At 43.5% G+C, this 18,630-nt stretch overlaps 1 protein-coding gene across 1 annotated transcript in view; it reads right to left on the bottom strand.

Moving 5' to 3' along the window:
- Positions 1–1,409: 1,409 nt before the first annotated feature.
- Positions 1,410–18,630, bottom strand: part of SLC16A2 (solute carrier family 16 member 2) — a 140,466-nt gene continuing 123,245 nt past the window's right edge. The window contains exons 2-6 of the mRNA XM_029930854.1: positions 14,905–15,049; positions 10,918–11,368; positions 9,575–9,718; positions 5,505–5,733; positions 1,410–3,913 (exon numbers count right to left, since the gene is read on the bottom strand). Of these exons, the coding sequence (XP_029786714.1) occupies positions 3,693–3,913; positions 5,505–5,733; positions 9,575–9,718; positions 10,918–11,368; positions 14,905–15,049 (1,190 nt within the window). The 3' untranslated portion in view covers positions 1,410–3,692. The remainder of the gene's footprint in view (positions 3,914–5,504; positions 5,734–9,574; positions 9,719–10,917; positions 11,369–14,904; positions 15,050–18,630) is intronic.

The raw sequence follows: 18,630 nt of genomic DNA, 5'->3' as shown, positions 1-18,630 counted from the left end.
TTTGTTGGGGGCACCTGTAATCCCTGTCAGCTGGCTTGCTCTGTTGCTGTGGAGAAGTGGCAGTCAGCTGCTGACTCCCTCTTCAGACCCGAAAAGGCCTTGGAGGAAAGCATGTGCTCATAAAATTTATGGGATTCCACAGCTTTGAAATCTAATGATCTGAGTGATCAAACACAGGCTGGGGCCTTGGCACTACTGGAGGAGTTGTTAGAGGAGGCAGCAAAACTTGGGTGGGAGAGCCTAGGGCTAGGCAACAGGACAGAATGATTAATCTCAGTGGGAGGAGATGAGAAGACTGGCAGCCTGTGGATGTCTACATGGAGTCAGGGAAGAAACAACAATCGCCAAGAGTTGAGTGGTAAACCACTCTCTCTCAGAGGTAACCAGCCCCCTCTCATTTCCCCTCCCCTGTTCAGTGTATGGCCACAGAGAGATGGACTTTATCTGTAGCTCTTGTTTTACCGTAGATGGAAGAGCAGTAAGTGGGGCCAGCTTTTCAAGGCCAAGGCTGCATGAAGGTCTTGAGTGTTTGGGAAGAGAGAACACCAAAAGTATGTGTTGGTTGGGATTGAGGGTAATCTTGAAAAGACGGAATATGCTAAAATTAAACTATTTCAGATTTCATTGTTGCTTGGAGTTGTCCTTTTTGACACCCTTTTGGAATTGAGCTCACTACATAAGTTGTTAAATGAAGTACACAAGTTATTTCCCTTTCTTGAGTTTGTTTCCTCATCTGTAAAATAAAGGGTTTGGACTGGACTGGAAGTCAATTACCTGAGTCAAAGTCTCAGTATGCTCTGTCACTGATGAACTAAGTGAACCTGCTTGGTCCGTTACTATCTCTAGGCCTCAGTTTTCCTCACTTAAATTCAATGCAGAACATGGAGAAGGGAGACTCAATATACTCCCAGATTTGTCATTATTGTAGGTCTCTCTTTTGCATCACCCTCAATTCCAGAGTCTGTTGCTGTTCTGGCTGTGTAACCCAGCTATTCCAGTCCCTTCAGGTTCTCCTGTCAATAACAAGGGAGAGGATTAAATTGGATTGTTGCTAAGGTCTGTGTCCATTTTCAACATGGCATGTATGTTGCAAGGTGGTGGCCTTGGTGGGACCTTCACTGAACCTCAGCCACTAATTGCATTCTCATTTTGTAAAGTGACTGCTTTTCCACTTTACAGCTCATAAAAATCTAATCCTGAATAGATTAGATTAGATTAGATTAGATCAGATTAGCAGACACTCAGCTCCAAATCCCCATATAGCTCCTTTTCCAATTTCTGCTCACACAGAGAGTGTAGACCCTGGAAGAAATTTTATTTGAAATGATATTTCAGTTCTGAAGCCAAACTTCTTGCTGTTAACTACGTTAAGACTGTTTCATCCTTGTAGGCAACACACATACCAAATCTAGATTTTTAGATCTGTTTATTTTGTTCCAAACCTTTTGAGGATTTAAATGTCCCAGATCGCAAGCTCCCAATTTTTGTTCGTTTTCCTAGACTTAACTGTGGTGCATTAGAGGCTGCATCCTACCTAAATATTAATACTGAGCTGCTTTACCAACCAAAATTCTCTCCAAAAGCACACAAGCTCACACATGTACATGCACATATGTAGAAGAAATAACCTGATATCCCATATGTTATGTGACGACTGATAGGGCAGATTTGGGACCTGTGAATGTCTTTCCTTCATCTGGAGAGAAGTGGTTGGCAGCCTGATTTTTAAGAGCTAAATTCACCTTGAGCAACAAAGGAGGACCTGCGGAAGTGCCCTCTAGTGACTTGGTAGGGAATGGGAGCAGGGGCTTTGTTGCTCCAACATTTTCAATGGTCAGTTACAAGGCTCCTGGGGCCTGGCTCCCCCTGTTCCACTGCTGTTGGAGCCAACGGGATAGTTAATTAGGCCCCTTCTTATTTACAGGGCTAAGAGCCAGTGGGTTTTCCTTTGGGGAGTTGATAAAAGCTGGTCTAGGACCAATGGAGGGGTGCAGGACTTTGGCCTTGAATGAGGCCACCAGAGGCCAACCATGCCCCAGCTGCTTGTTTGTAATGGAAAATGTTATGGGTGAGGACCACTATCATCTTTGGAGCTCCTTACAGGCAACCTCATCCTTCTGGCCCTGAGATTGGCCCTGTCTTAGGGTGGCAAGTCACTGTTAGCTACAAGTAATGACCAAGGATGCCCGACAAGAAGGTGATGAAAGATTAGGATAACAGGAGCACAACAGACAAAGGCCCAGAATAGGAAGAAAGGGACACAAAGAGACCAAGTAAGGAGAGAAGCTGAGCTCCTAAGGAGGTGGGTTGTGCTAGCTTGGACACAGCCTGGTTGGAAATGCTCTTCAGCAAGAGTGTTGCCCAGAATCTGGGCATAGGGTAACATCTGGCACCTATTTCAAAGGGATTAAGATGGTCCAGACTCTACCTTTCCTGGCACCTTTAATGCCTGCTAAGTAGAATGGCTCAGGATGCCCAGCATGGGAGACACATTGGATGGTAAAGGCTAGGATGGTTCCCTCTTTCTAAAAGAAATTGTTCAACACTATATGCAGCTGCTGCCTCTACCTTTTGGAGATCCAGGTTGGGAATGGAATTTTTCCTAAAAGAGTCCCTTTCCTGCCCTGTCCCAGCTGGTAATATTAACCTATCATGAATAATGAGAGATGGAGGAGTTGGTCCTTTTCCAGATCAATAACTATTGCCCCTCCTCCAACCATGCCTTCCCCCATCATCAGTCCTCCTCTAAATGATGTGATAAAAGGGATTTCTTCACATTTTGACAGATGAATACAAGGAAGGGTATCCGGGAGTGCCTGCAAGTTACTGCACTGGCCTGGGAAATCTGTAAAAATCAGTGAGTAGAACTTTATGGTGCTTAAAATCCCTTCCCTATGTGATATTCTACTCTTCCAGTTTGCAGCTTGAGCCAAAAAGTAAGATGCGGCTCAGACTGAGATGAGTGGAATTGATGATATGTTAGGGGTGGGCTGGGCCAAGAGAGGCTGATTGGCCCAAGCTCTAGGTCCCTCCTGTCTTCAAGCACCCATGCATCTATGACAGTCATAAAAAGAAATAGAGGGGGAAGAGAAGGGAGAAGCAGTAAAGGAAAGAAATGAAGGGAAGAAGGAAACAGACTGTTAACCAACTGTATGATGGAGAAACTATTTGTACACTTGTAAAGTGAAGCCACAGCCCTCAGAGGCTCTGAGACTAAGCAAGGTTCATTGTCTGATTTTATCTCTCTGCCCTTTCTATGCCTCCTTACCATAGGCTCCAAGAACAGATGGCAAGGAAATCCTAGGCACACAGAGGCTTGGATCTTCCCATCAGGCTCCTAGGGACACAGTAGCATCTTTGGAAGTTGCTTTCAGTGGGTGACTAGCAATCTGGGGCCAGGACGTGCCATCTCCAGGTGTATAGAAAGTATATGGAGATGTTCTAAAGGCAAGGGGGATACCAAGCTTTTTTAGTTCCTCGGAGAAGGACTCTGGCAGGTTTAAAGGCATTCACAGGGAACATTTGGTTAATTAGTTTAACAGGAGCTTTGGCTCCAAGGGAATGGTCAGGTGTCTGAACTGCCGTGTGTGAATGTTTGAGAACAAGTGTGCTGATGGCAAAAATGTAAATGCTGAGCAGGGTGGAGTGAAGGTAAAGGGTTCGGGAGGACACACAATGGCTAGGAAAACACATTAGATTGGTTCCTCAGGGATGGGGGAGCCCGGCAGCAGCTCCCCATTAGGATCTGCATCAGGGGCCAACATCTTATCCTTGCTGGAATCTCTTTGCTCTTTCTTGAACATCCTTTGATGCATCAGAGGGACGAAGAAGAGGATTATAGCCCCAATGATTGGGGGCACACCAGCAAAGTAGAAGGCCACATGGTAGTCCCCAAAACAGTTGCGGAGGAGGCCTGAAATAGTTAAGAAAGACAAGTCAAATTCAGCTTTGTCCTCCTGCCCAAAGATGCTCTCTGCCTCAGGGGCCATCACAATGCCTATCCAGAGAATCTCGCCTGCACTACCTTTACCCAGGACCCACTCAATTTAAACATTCCTAATGAAAAAAATAAAACCTCTATTACAATGTCAGGTGGCTCCTCCCTGGGGTAATGGGGCTGCAGGCTCTTGAGGTTAATGCTTATTATGAAAAGGGCTAATGAAGCTTCTCTTAAAGTTCTCCATTTTTTACTTTACTGTAAGGCTACAACTTAACTTCCAGTCACTCCTAGGTAGGGAGTTAGGAGGGAAGCTAGTTCAAAAGAGTTCCAAAGAAGATGCCCAAGTCTTGTCTCAATTCATAGTGATATACCCTCCACCCCCCAACTTAGGCTAGAGTGTTCTTGTAGAACAATTCAGCTAAATTTCTATTTTCTCTTTCTCTGAAGTTCCCATTCACCTTAAGGGAAAGCTGTTTGTATATCCTTCATCCAGTTACAGATATGGTTGGCCCCTCTGGGTTTGTATAGGTTTCTAATAACATGGATATGTTTGGTATGGTATGCAAGGATTCCCTGCTTACCTTCAGAAGCTAATGTGGGAGCAGCTCACAGGAAAGAAACACTACTAAGGAAAGGCAAGTAGACCTTTGGGATGCTTATATGGTAAGCAAAGTGGAAAGAGATGTGGATTCTGGGATCCATCTCTTGGATTGGGGGCTAGGTAGAGGCTCCCCTCCTTCAGTGAGCAGCATGGCTATTGCATGAGGGCCTGGGTTGAAGCTTTTGTCACTGTCACACAGTATGGCATGCCCTTACAACACCTTGCACAGAATTGGTGTTCAAGGGATATTTGTTGAGTTAGCTCTGTTGGCCAGCCTAGGAAGGCTAACCCATGAATCAATATTTTCATTAAATCCTAATGAAAAGAAATGAAGTTCTCTTTTCATTGGTTTTCCTTCTTTTCTATGTCCCCTGGGGTATCAACAATGCTCTTCTTGGAGAGTGGAGAAGGAAACTGAGAATACTGAAAGACAGGAAGCCAACACTTTGCCTACTACCTGCTAGAAGTAAGCCTCACTGGCCCAGTCCTAGGATTTGGCTTTAATCAAAGTCTCTTCTACAGGCTCAGTTAAGAAGCCAATAGAAAAGGAGGGGGAGCATCTCTAAGTCTAAATAAAGCCAGGGTCCACTTTCTCTTCTCCTCCTGCCCAACGACCTTGCAAATAATTACTTGCTTATAAAGAGAAAGAGAGAAGATACTGGAATGATCAAGAAAGCCAAACTCATTTCTCTCTTTCACCTCCTGGAATCAGCCAGCCTGTCTAAAATAAACCCCACTGAAACAGAGAGCCATAAAAGTCCATTCCCAAAAAATGAATCTATGCACATATACTATTCTTAGCCTCTTCCATCAATAGGGGTAAGAGGTTTCATACCCTCTGACAAGGCAGCTTAAATAGACAATAAGAGTAAAAAGGATTTAAAGCAGAGGTGCTCAGGACTGCTAGGGCCCGGGGAAGACAGGAATCATCCACTCACACCATCCCTGTAATATCAGCCTCACCTGCAATGGGAGGCCCAGCAATCATCGGCAGGGCCATCATGCCAAGGAGGTAGCCAATTGCCTGTGAGGCCTGCATTGGGCCCACCAGCTCAAATGCGATGGGAGCCATGATGGTGATGAAGAAGCCATCACACAGGCCCAGGAAAAGGCAGACAACGATGAGGCCCCCGAAGCCCCGGCACAGGGGAATCATCATGGACATCAGGCCCAGGAGCAGGAAGGAGATGACCTAGAGGAGCAAGGGCCTTAAGTCATGTTGTGCTTGTCAGTAAAGACCACATAGCAAATCATATCTCTTTTCTCAGGTTTTCATTTCTACCATCTATAAATTAGGTTAAGGAGTGTCAACATAGAGAGCAGTTGGGCTAAATAATTACTTAGGCCCTTTAGAAGTCCTGCACTGAAAGATTCAAAGTTTTTAAGAGAATCCATACTTAACTGTGATTCCATCAACATTTTTAAAAAGGTAAGGAGCATGGCCCCGCCATAAGAAGTTGTCTTTTCACTGGACTCTAAGTTAAAGGAAATTGCTATTGTTCTGATCTTATGTTTGACTGCCCAGGCATTAGGGTCTGGGACCAGATCATGCTAGTGTTTTCGGGTCCAAGTAAGGTATGGGAAGTGGAAGGGAAAGAAGTGAGGATAACTTGAATGATGATCAGATGGGGGCATGAATTGAAGGCACAACTTCCTGAAATGAGGAAGGACCCAGTGCCCATTTATGTGGGTGTCTGCTTTCAGAAAACACCTTGTGATGAAGGAGACCATTGGGAGATTCACCCAGGTTTCTTATGAGTTAGAACATGAGACACACCACCCATTTCAGATAGCATGGCTGTGGGGTCCTTTGGACTTGATAAGGCACCATGCGAAGGCAACAAAAGGGACTTTAAGGAGAACCAAGGGGGTCTAGGGAGCTGAAGTCAGTTCAGGGGCACTGAAAATCCACTGGGCTTTCTTTGGCCTGAGCAAAATGATTCTAAAACAAAGAAACTCCCTTTCCAGAGCCCGATTTTTCCCACTCAACAGAGAGAAGAGCAACTGGAAACACAGTTGGTCTTTTGCTTAAGGTCATCTGCAACCTGTGTCAGTGAGCCAGACTGAAGACCTGGGCTGCAGACAGAGAAATAAGCCCCCTCCTCCCATCCACTGTAGCTAGAAGAACCAGGTCATCCCAGTGTCAGGGCTAAGACCTGATCTGCTTGCCAAAGCCTTGACAGGCAGGTAAACTTACCCAGGAAGTGTAAGTCACCACACAGTAAGGGTAAGTCACCAAATCACCACATGGATAGGGTAGGATGGTCAAGGTTGTTTCAATCCCTAAAGATTTTTTATTGTACTGGCAGTGGGTTTGTTAAGTTGATTGGTTGGTGTTTAGAGAGGATAAGAAATGTCCCACCCATGCTATATGAGGAAATTTCTTTGTTAGAAGACTTTGAACTTTGTCTAGGCTGTTTTGGGATAGCTAGGTAGAATCTAGGAATAAGAACTCTGATATCCCAGCTCATCCTCTAGGAGATTCATGCACAACTGTAAGATAAAACCAGATCCACCTATCAACCAAGCCATAATGGTATGGCAATTAAGAGTTAACAGCATTATACAACACAGAGGACCCCATTAACTGATTTCTGTCATCCCCAATTACTACCTATTGTATCTGGCTGCCCCTTAACATCCTCCATGAGGCCTTGCAAAGTTCAGAAATTAAAAATCTCTCTTTGAACTGAGAATCAGACCTCAAGAAGTAGCCCAAAGTAAGGCTGTGCTACAAGCTGTCACCATTTCTTTTCTAACAGACTGTCCAGGGGCAGTCTGTATACCAGATACATGTGTCTGTCTTTTCCAATAGTAGTAACTACAGGGTCTAGTGGATATCTCTTCAGAACCTGAAGTTATGTATACTCTTTTCCTCTCTCAGGCCTATACTCATGTATCTGACCCAGGGAGAAAGGGAGGCAAATTTCTGTGATGGAGTATTTTGAACAGCTCAAGACAAAGAAGTTTATCCATTGTATGTTCTCACCCCGAAACATTTACCAGCAAGATGAGTTTGGACTCATCTTTCTCTTTCTAGGCCTCAGTTTCTCAATTTGTAAAATGAGGTAGTTGAACTATAATTGATAAAGATATATTTCAGCTATAGCATTCTAAGATTATTTTATATTACTCGAAGTGGTAAAGCTGGGTCAAATAGGACCGAAAAAAGGGAAAGAGTCTTGGATGGATAGGGGAAGTGATCAGCAGAAGCACTGGGCCCTAAGCCTAGTTCTGCTTCTGACTAGTTAATGCCTCCACTTCACTTGGAACTTTCTCTACACAACAGAAAGCGAAAGCTGCTTGGGCCCTACTTATCTCCTAGGGACTTTGGTGAGAAATGAGCTATATGGCTAAGGAGGGGCTGCTGCTTTTGCTCAAGATAAAGTCTTGGCCCAATGCTAGCTTACCCTGATTTCCAGCACCATTAGCATCTTGGAGCCACTCATACTGGCAGGGAAGACCTACAGGGATGGCATGTGGAAGAGGCTGAAAAAGCCATACATTCTCCTATGCAAAAAGCCACTCAGATAAGGCACTTGCTGATATTTGCCCTGGAATTTCAAAATTTCATAACTGGTTTATCTCAATCACAGTCTTTTGAGTTGACTTTGGTCAAGTTACTTATCTCTGGGACGTGGCTCTGCCATCCATCACTTTAGTGTAAAGTGAAGTGTGAGAAAAGTGCTACATATGAGTTCAACTTTGCCATGACCATCTGTATGAGTCTTTTCCTTAGTTTCTATGTAACGAGAGATTGGACTGGATGAACCACAAGGGCACCTCTAACCCTGACAAAGCAGATTCACCAACTTTTGCAAATCTAACACAGAGTTAAACAACAAAAGTCCTTAATCATATTCTTTTCTTTTATTTAAAAAAAGTTTATTTTTTTACCCCTTTTTTCTTTTTCTTAAAAATGGTTCTTGCCTAAGACATCTTAGAATATTTAGGAAAACACGTGGGGATGTCAGAAGACAGAGAAATCCCTACAATGAGAATGGTCAGTGCCTTTTGGAAGTGCTTTTAGGGCTTCTCCAGGAAAGACAGAACTCAACCACCTTCTTAATGGATTATTTGTAACCACATGTTTTGAAGGGTTGCTATTGCCCCTTCGCAGGGTTCCACCTTTGTGTACCTTCTGGTAAACCCAGCCATGGGAGCAAAAAGTATGAACAAGGTAAAAAAGGCAATACTGCTGCCTGCTAGACAAAGACAGACAGCTTGAGCAGTAGTCCCAAGCCACACCAGAGCTCAGTTCACACAGAAACTGCCCACAATATGAGGCACTGTGTTACTGTTCAAAGGATTAAAATCTTGCATGCCTATAACAGTTTTTTACTTCCCAAAACCTGGTCACACCAATATTTCTTTTGATCTCCCCTGTGAGGTAAGATAGGAAACGCAAGAATTATTCTTATTGTACAAATGGAGAAAGTCAGGCCCAGAGAGACGAAGTAAGTTTGTGTTTTCTGGCACTATTTGTGTGTCCATCAGGAGGATAACATTTGAGAGCCAATGCTTGATGCAAGTAACTCTGGAAATGTAAGAAGTAAGTGATTGACTTGGTCCTGGTGGCTTAGAGGAGAGAAACACTGGACCACAGAGTACTACAGATGCCTAAGCCCTTCCAAGAGAGTATGGAGTAGCAAGGAGATCAGTTCTCAATTGGAGGCAGTATCTAACTCCTAGCCTCAGTTTCCCTACTTCAGATGGAAGAACCATTACTAATAAATGCTTTCTTTTTACGTGTTCTTACAGGTTCCATTTACACAGTGCTCTCACTGAATCCTTCATCTTGATGAAGAAGGCAGAGCAAAGATGACTGTCTTCACTTGAAAGCCAAGGAAACTGAGGCTCAGAGAATTTTATTGACTCCCATGCCGAACAACAAGCTTGTGTCAGAGCTGGGGCCCAGAGTACAGTAATGATACAACCTACCATTCTATCCCAAAGGCTGGGGGTAACCTAGCATCTGTGGCACACTGTTACTCCCCATACCACTGTGGTCAGGGCAAGGTGGTCATACTCACCTGCAAGTAGATCTTCTTAAGTCCAGGAATGGAGTCACTGACACGGCCTGACACAAGACGCCCAAGGCCTGAGGTAGCCCCAATACACACCAAGAGCACCCAGGTCTGCTTGATTTCCAAGAACTCCTCCTCCACATACTTCATCTGAAAAGCATAGCACCAGGACCCCCAGGGACAGAAGGAAGAAAAGGAGCTGACTGGTTAATAATTGGCGTATCCAGAACCCTCTACTGCTTGCTTTCCTGGACCATGGCTAGAGCTCCCTTCCCTTCAATCCCCTCCTTTGTAGCCCTAGCTCCAGAATAAGCTTTCTGGCTACTTCTAATTGCTTAAAAGGCTTCATATCCTTTGGCTCTTTAGATTCTGGGCTTCTGAGCAACAGCTAAGGGGAGTGGGTATCTCAAAGCTCCTTTCAAGGCCTAGCAGGACAGAATACAGCCTTAACAACTAAGAAAACTCAAGGGCTCTTCCCAAATCTCTCCAATCCCTGACCCAGAATTGACACCCTGGAGCAACAGCAGGTCAAGAGGGGAGAAGACTAACTTTCATGTAAAATTTCCAGACATGTGTTTTAAGAAACACAAGGTCTATGGAAGATAATAGCTGGACTATAACCAACAGTTCTGTGGCAGTATAATTTGGGTGTTTAATGGTTAAATGAAGCTAAATGGGTTTCTTTTGCTGCTTAAAAGATTGTGACAATATGAAGCTAGAGAGATTGATTATATGTTGTTTCCTAAACCAGTCATTTGACTACAAAGACCAGCATTCCACAGAACACACTTTTAGAAAACCTTGTCCTTGGGGCACCTGGGTGGCTCAGTTGGTTAAGTGTCCAACTTCGGCTCAGGTCATCATCTCATGGTCTGTGAGTTTGAGCCCCAAGTTAGGCTCAGTGCTGACAGCTCAGAGCCTGGAGTCTCCTTCAGATTCTGTGTCTCCCTCTCTCTCTGCCCTTCCCCACTCGTGCTCTCTCTTTCTCTCTCTCAAAAATAAATAAACATTAAAAAATTAAAAAAAGAAAAGAAAACCCTGTCCTTGGGTCATTTCAGCCAGTCTTCTCCATCCCATTTATGCTTATCTTCTCCTAAAAATCTATCTAGATTTATTAAGGGAAAAACCATAGGCATGGGCTTTCCCTAATGAATTCTACCCATTTCCCATTGAAGTCTTCTCTCACTCTTTGTTCTTTCCCACTTTGGGTCTCTTCAAACACTGTTTGTCTCTTTTTCCAGAGGTCTCATTTCTGCCCTTCAAGTGTCCTCCACCTCTACCCTCTGGACTTCAGGCAGGCCAAGGGAAGCTTCCTAGAGGTAGGGTGGGCCCACCCTAGAATTCCTTACCAGGTGTACATAGGGAACGAAGTAGCCAAGGGCAGCAGCAGCAATCCCGAAGGCCCAGATGCGGTAGGTACGTTGGCGGAACACTCGCATGTTGAAGTACTTTCTAAACTGAGCCAGAATGCGTTGGTACAGGGTGTGGACACCTCTCTTGTTTGGGGTGTCCTGAGAACTGGGTAAGAGTGGCCGGTAGGTGAGCGAAAGCAGGGTAAGAATAAACATGAAGGTACTCAGCACCTGGAAGGTTTGGGCAAGCTTGATCTTAGTCCCCAGTGTTTTGATGAGAAGAGGAAAGGATATGGAGAAGATGCTACTTCCAGCAGACACCACACCATTGGCCAAACCCAGGCGGCGTTGGAAGTAGTGGCCCAGGATGACGAGAGACGGCTGAAAGGCGAAGGAACAGCCACAACCAAAGAGAATCCCATAGGTGAAATAACGCAGGCTTAGTGAGCTGTGGGAGAAACACCAAGAACTATTCTCAGCAGCCTTACCATAAATCTACCTGCCCTCTCCCTTCACCCTCCTAAGACCTGTATACCCCCACCCTTAACCCACAGCCCCACTTATCACTGACCCTCAGAACAAACAAGGAACAGAACTTACTAAAGCAGATATGGAGACAGAGGCTCAGAGAACTAATTTACCCAATATAGCATACCTGGGGATCAGCAAAGCTTGGACTTGACTCTTGGTCTGCATGACTCTAGTTTAAATCATAGTACCATCAGAGAGAATTGTTCAAAGAATGCCAGAATCAACGTATGCAATGGCTGGATAAAAGACTATAATGAAAAAGGGGCTTAGAACAGTTGACCTACTGCTCACCTAGACACAATGGGTAGGCTGATAGCCAAAGCTTTATCCCAAGTAATAAGAGGTCAAGACCCTCCATGGGACTCTACTATCTTTCTCCACTCTAGGGGCCCTTAATATGTCAGAAAATGGCTGGCGGTCTCCTGAAAATCACTTCATCCCTCCCAATCCTGCCAAAGGTGTGGCTATTTCATGACCCTTTACTACAGGTCCTTTTATGATCTTACTTCAGGATCTCCAGGAGTAAGGAGTCCCTTTAACTTCCAGAGCCTGGTTTCTATTGCTGGACATGGTATGGATTAGCTTCTCAGAGTAGCTTATCTGCTTGATGGGAAATAGAGACTCAAAGAAGTTGTGGGCCTGGCCAAGTGAGACAGGTTCTGGCTTAAAACTCTTAGGTTCTGCCATGGCCATAAGCCTATGTAACAGGGGCAAAGTTTCAAAAGAGGAAAGGCCATGGGAAGGTCAGCTTGGCCAGCTATCTGCCCTTGGACAATATTGGCTCAACCTAATGAAGACTTTTGTTTTCTTTTTGAAGACTCCACATATTTTGCAAAAGTTCTTATCTGACCACTTAATTAATACTCTCCATGGTCAAGCAGTTGCTCCCCATAGATGGACCCAGTCCTCAGAATAAAGCACTAGGCCTATGCTGCAGAGATGATGTGTTAGCGCTCATCAATTGTAAGACAACTACATCGCCATTGCTTTTCTTTATTTTTAACTTTGTATTTAAATTCCAGTTAGTTAACATAGTATAATATTAGTTTCAGGTATACAATATAGTGATTCAACACATCCATATAACACCCAATGCTCATAATAACAAGTGCATTCCTTAATCCTTATCACTTATTTAACTGATCCTCTGAGCAACTTCTCCTCTAGTAACCATCAGTTTGGTCTCTGTAGTTGAGTCTGTTTCTTAGTTTGCCTCTCCCCCTCTTTTTTCCTGCCTTTGCTCATTTTTTTGTTACTAAAATTCCTCATATGGGTGAAATCATATGGTATTTGTCTTTCTCTGACTGACTTATTTCACTTAGCATAATACTCTCTAGTTCCAACTGTGTCATTAAAAATGGCAAGGTTGCTTCTCATCTGCTTACATTCACTGGATATGAGCAAAAGCTTTGGTTTCAAAAATGTTGCCTCCACTTGGAACACATAGCTAAGCTAACTGCTCCTCTTCTGTCAGATTTTTGGAATTGGCATGGTGTGAGGGCCTCGCGTAAGAGAGGGGAGTTAGGTGGGTCTAAGGGAGACCATCAAGGAGAAGGCAAGTGGGGGCAAAGCATGGGATTTGATTCAGCAGAGTGCTGTCTGGTAGATCTGTTTCTAGCTGGGCCTCAAGGAAGGCAGGAAGCCCCTGAATAGACTTGCAAAGTCATCTCCAGCCTCTGGCACTCTGTTTCACCTCATGGCATCCAATGGAATTCAGAGCCCGGATTTAGACAACAGGAAGGATGACTTGGAGCTCTAGTCACAAGCACAACCACTTTCCCACCAGATATTAAGCCATTCAGAAAGTTTCTTTGCTTTAAAGATGTTCTTGCAGAAAAGGCAAAGGGTGTGGGGAAGGGTTTAGGGGCTGGAGAACAGAATGCCTATCCCAATGTGCCTAAAGAAGAATACCAGAAAAAAATACATCTGAGTTCTTTCCCCTCCTGTAACCAAGCTCATGTGTATTGGAAGAGAAATGGGATCCATATGTTGCTAATTTGTTTATATTTTGCTCAGCTCAACCTTAAAAAACAGGCCTCTGCTGTGTAGTGCAGAGACTGGAGCCACTTCTGAGCCCTAGCTCCTTCCCTCAAGGGGCCAGGCAATAGCTTACTGAGGGTAAATGGGGCCAACCACCAGAGGGATCCTGAAAGGGCTTGGAGCTGCTGCCATAGGAAGGCTGAGCACATTCCAAAAAGGACATGGTTTTCCCCTCCTCTATCCCAATTGGACGGGATGAATGCAAGAAATCACTGTACGTCATATCCAAGCTCTGCTGGAGAGTAAGTTGCGTAGCCAGAAATGCTCAAGTCATAAGGACAGCTGGATCCCCCTCACAGGGCCCAGTTGTGGCAGAACACAATTATCATTCTCCACTCTGAGTGAAACCTTAGGCCTAGAGAGCATAACCATAGTCTTTCTCTGGTGAGCCAAGCTCAGAAAGCAAGTCTCTGACAAGTTATCCATGTCTCCAGGACAGTGTTTTCATACACAAGCCCAGGCAGATTGGAAGTAGGAGGTATAATAACTTCCAAAGCATCTTTGGCAGAAAGCCAACAGACTTCTTTAGGAATCCCATATTCTTCACGCTATGGTGGAGGGTTTTTACTTCTCTTCTCCCCTGTAGACATGATTCTGCAGGATTTGCAGAAAGAAACCAGAAAATTAACTTATAGCCTGCTTCTTGCCTGATACTACCAAGTTTTGCCAGTAGGACCAACTGGACCAGAATTTGAGATAAGCCTAGGCCTAGGTGGGTAGCTGGGTGCTAGGTTTATACCCAAGTGGGGGGTGCTACTAAATATCCTTTCTCATGCCCAAGATATGATTTTTTCTTTCCCAAATTATCCATATATTGGGAGCCAGAAATAACTGGAAAGAAGCCATAAATGCTAAACAGCTTTGGGCTCAGCTGACTCCTTTTTCAATATGAGATTCCCTCAGGAATCCTGTAATGGTAGGTGTTTCACATGGATTCACTCCAGAAGCTCATTTCCAGGAAGGCAAGTGAGGTCATGAGTTGTGAGGCACATTTAAGAGGGAATAGAATAGCAGAGCTGGAAAAGACCTGAAAAGACCATTTGGTCTAATCCCTCCATGGTACAAATATAGAAACTGAGGCCCAGATAGGGAAATGGTGCTCATCAATTGTTCCATAGCGATTTAGTGGCCAAAACTGGATTTATACCCAGTTTCATGAACTCTCAAGCTTCGGCTCCTCCCACCACTTTGGAACTCTTGGGTCCTCTTTTGGGGATATTGTATATCAATGTGTCCTGGAGACCCTACCTAGATGAATCCCATCATACAATAATTCTCAGGCACAGAGTCTTTGAGAATTCTACATGGAAAGAACCACAGAGGATTCTGCAATGAGAAGAGTATCCCTAATCGAAACCCTGAAAGAAGCCAATCTTCAGCCTTGGGAAAATGGCCAGCAACTCCTAGCCTTACCTGGTGAAGGAGCTGGTATGGAGGCCTATGAAAGCGACAGCAGCCCCTGCAGTTGCTGTGATTCGGCAGCCCAATCGATCAGTGAATATACTCACAATGGGAGAACAGAAGAAGATCATGCCCATTGAGAGGGCTCCTACCCAGGCTGCAGAGAAAAGAAGCACAAAGACAACTTAGCTTGATGTGGTACCTGGTGGTGCAGCTGGTATCTCAGTTCATGGCCTTTCACAAAGGGCATTGCATTGGCCTCACTGCCATCCTTCTGGTCCCTAATGGTCAGAGAGGTTAAGTGATTTTCAAACCACTTGTAGCAGGGCAATGTGAGAACCAGGAATCTAGTTAATAAACATACCCAGAACTTCAGAGCTGGGACAGAGGGCCTTTAGAGATCATCAAGTCTATGGTGGAATCTTCTAGCTAGCCACCATTTTTCAGCCACTTTGGTGAAACACTTTAATATGTCCATATGACTGAATTCTGACCAATACACTGTGGGTAAAAGTGGTATACACCCCTTCTAGTCCTGGACCATAAAAAAACTTCCATGAGGTTTCTGCTTTCCTGTGAGCTACAACTGTAAAGTGATCCTGCAAGCCACGTATTAAGACTAGAAGAACTGCTATCAGTTCTGTCTGGGTCACTAGATAATTACATGGAGCAAAGTTCCTTCTCTAATATGGAACCCCTTCCCTGAATATTGCATAAAAAATAAACAGGGGCATCTGGGTGGTTCAGTCAGTTCAGCATCTGACTTCAGCTCAGGTCATGATCTCATGGTCTGTGACTTTGAGCCCCACACCGGGCTCTGTACTGATAGCTTAGAGCCTGGAGCCTACTTTGGATTCTGTGTCTCCCTCTCTCTCTCTGCCCCTCCCCCACTCATGCTCTTTCTCTATCTCAAAAATAAATGAACAGTAAAATTTTTTAAATTAAAAAGTTTAAAAAAGAAAGAAAGGAACAAATTTCTTGTCCTTTAAGTCACTGAATATTTGAGGGCCATTTGTTATAGCAATTTAACACAAAATAGAACAAAGAGATTCTTCCACTACCATTTTACTGATAAATAGGTCCAGAAATATGAAGGTACTTGCCCAAAATCACACAGCAAGTTAGTGGCAGGTCTGGGACTCAAACCCAGCTCTCCTTATTCCTAGTCCAAAGTCCATTGTATTATGTCTTCCATTGAGATGAATGAAGCTTCCCATAATTAGGAGGTGTGCAAGCAGATGCAAGATATAAAACAAGAGATTTAAGAACTGGGATCATATTTGGACTACCCAGCATTTTAGGCCCTTCCTGTCATGCTAAGCCAAATTTATAGCCTTGAGCACTGTTCCACTCTGCTTCCAGGCCAAGGAGCATTGGAATTAATTAAGCCTTGAGGAGCTAAGGTAAGGCTTGTGTTGGGCATTGGAGCAGTCCTGTAAAGATATTAAGACTAGGGATGCAGGGAAGTCCAAAGACAAAGGCCTCCTCGAATTGTATGAGGACACAGGGCAGATTTAGGAGCCACCCAGAGATTTCTAAGGAATCTTAGAATTCCTTAGACCTTAGAAGAGGTCATGCAACCTTCATGTTGAAATCCTTCATCAGAGCCTATGTTTGGCAAATTCCTGACTCCAAGGTCAAATAAAGAGTTTATTATGTTTATAAAGGTTCTTAGATGTCCATAACTATCCTCACCAGGAAGGAAGAAATTTACCCTTTTACTTAGATCCTTCCAGCCCATTTCCCTTTGCTTAGCCCTCAGAAAGCTCAAGGTTTTTTTGTCTTTTTTTTCTTTCTTTTTTTTTTTTTTGAAAGGTGTTATCACGTTTCTTCTTGGCCCTCTTTTCTAGGCTAAATAATATTAGTTTCTTTAACTTCTTCTCTTAGCTTTAATTTCTAACTTTGTAATTACTTTCAGAGCTCTCGTGTGAACATGTTCCAAATATTCTTCTTCATCATCATCATCATCATCATGAAAAAGCATTCGCTGAGGGGCGCCTGGGTGGCTCAGTCAGTTGAGCATCCAACTCTTGACTTTGGCTCAGATCATGACCCCAGGGTCAATGGGATTGAGCCCCATGTTGGGCTCTGCGCTGGGTTTGGAGCCTGCTTGATTCTCTCTACCTCTGCCCCTCTCCCCAACACACACACACACACTTTCTCTCTAAAAACAAAAAACAAAAAGCAACCATTCATTGAGTATCGCCTGAGCATGGTGCCAGGCCAATTTCTGGCTCTCTTCAATTGTATAACCCCAAGTCTGTAGGAGAAGTGCAGTCTGAGTTGGGTCAGGGCTAGTTCACCGTCTGTGTCTCTTATCTCAGTGCCTAATGGGTTGCTCAGATTGCCAGTGGGAATCTTTACTTCGCCAGGCACCAACATGAGTCCTAGCTACCTGGCTTCAAAAGTACCAGCCTGAGACAGCAGGAATCCTGAAGTCTCTCATCACAATTTTACCTCTTACAATGCAATTTCACTTCTTATTGGCTGTGGGACCTTGGGCAAGTCACACAGCACTTCTCTAATCCTCAGTTTTCTCATCTGTAAAATAAGGATTAAAATTCCTGATGTTCCTTCCTCCAAGTTTTCTTTTAAATAAGAATCAGAGGTAATCATACTTAAGAGAGCATTTTATAAATACCAATAGTCACAGTATATAGAAAAATTAATGCAAATGGTTCATAGGCTTATATGTAAAACTTAAAACTAAAAAACTTACAGAACAAAGTATAGGAAAAAATCTTTCTGACATTTAGTTAGGCAAAGATTTCACAGATATTAACAAAAAGTATGATCCATAAAAGAAAAATATTGATGCAACAGACTTATCAAAATTTAAAACTTCTGCCATTCATAAAATATTGTTATCAAAGTCTAAAACAGTAAGCCACAGGCTGGGGAAAATATTTACAGCACATAGATCTGATAAGATACTGGTATCCAGAAGACAGTTGTCTCTCACTACTCAATAAGAATAAAGCAAGCAATCCAGGTTTAAAACACGAGGAAAAGATTTGAACAGACATTTCACACACACACACACACACACACACACACACACACAAATGAATGTCAATTAAGCACATGAAAATATGCTCAATATCATTAATCATTCAAGAGATGCATAGTAAAGCCACAGTGAGATACCACTACATACCCACTAAAAACGTTTTTAAGAAATTACATATCAAGTACTGGGGAAGATGTAGAGAAACTGGAAATCTCATACACTGCTGGTAGGAATGTAAAATGGCATACCAACTTTGGAAATCAGTTTGGTAGCTACTTATAAAGTTAAACATGCCATTACCACATGAGCTCAAAGTCCCACTCCAAGGTATTTACCCAAAATAAATGAAAACTTATGTTCACACAAAAACCTATGCCTATATGTTTATGGTAGCCTTTTTTTTATAACTGCCAAAACTTGGCAATAACTCAAAATGTACTTCAACTGGTAAATGGATAAATAAGTGGGAATACATTAATACAATGGAATACTATTTTGCAATAAACAGGAATAAACTACTCATACCAGTAACAACTTCAACAATTCTCAAAGACATTACAGTAAGTGAAAGAAGCTAGACACAAATGATTTTATTTACATAAAATTCTGGAAAATACAAAATTATAGGGACAGAAAAACTGATCAGTGGGTACCAGGAGAAAGGATGGGAGTGGGGAGAGGATTCATTACAGGGGAACATGAGGGAACTTTCTGGAATGATGAAATTT

The sequence above is a fragment of the Suricata suricatta genome, chromosome X, assembly GCF_006229205.1.
Source record: "Suricata suricatta isolate VVHF042 chromosome X, meerkat_22Aug2017_6uvM2_HiC, whole genome shotgun sequence".
NCBI lineage: Eukaryota > Metazoa > Chordata > Mammalia > Carnivora > Herpestidae > Suricata > Suricata suricatta.
The sequence above is the reverse complement of the archived record's forward strand: the minus strand, read 5'-3'. Positions and strand labels throughout refer to the sequence as shown.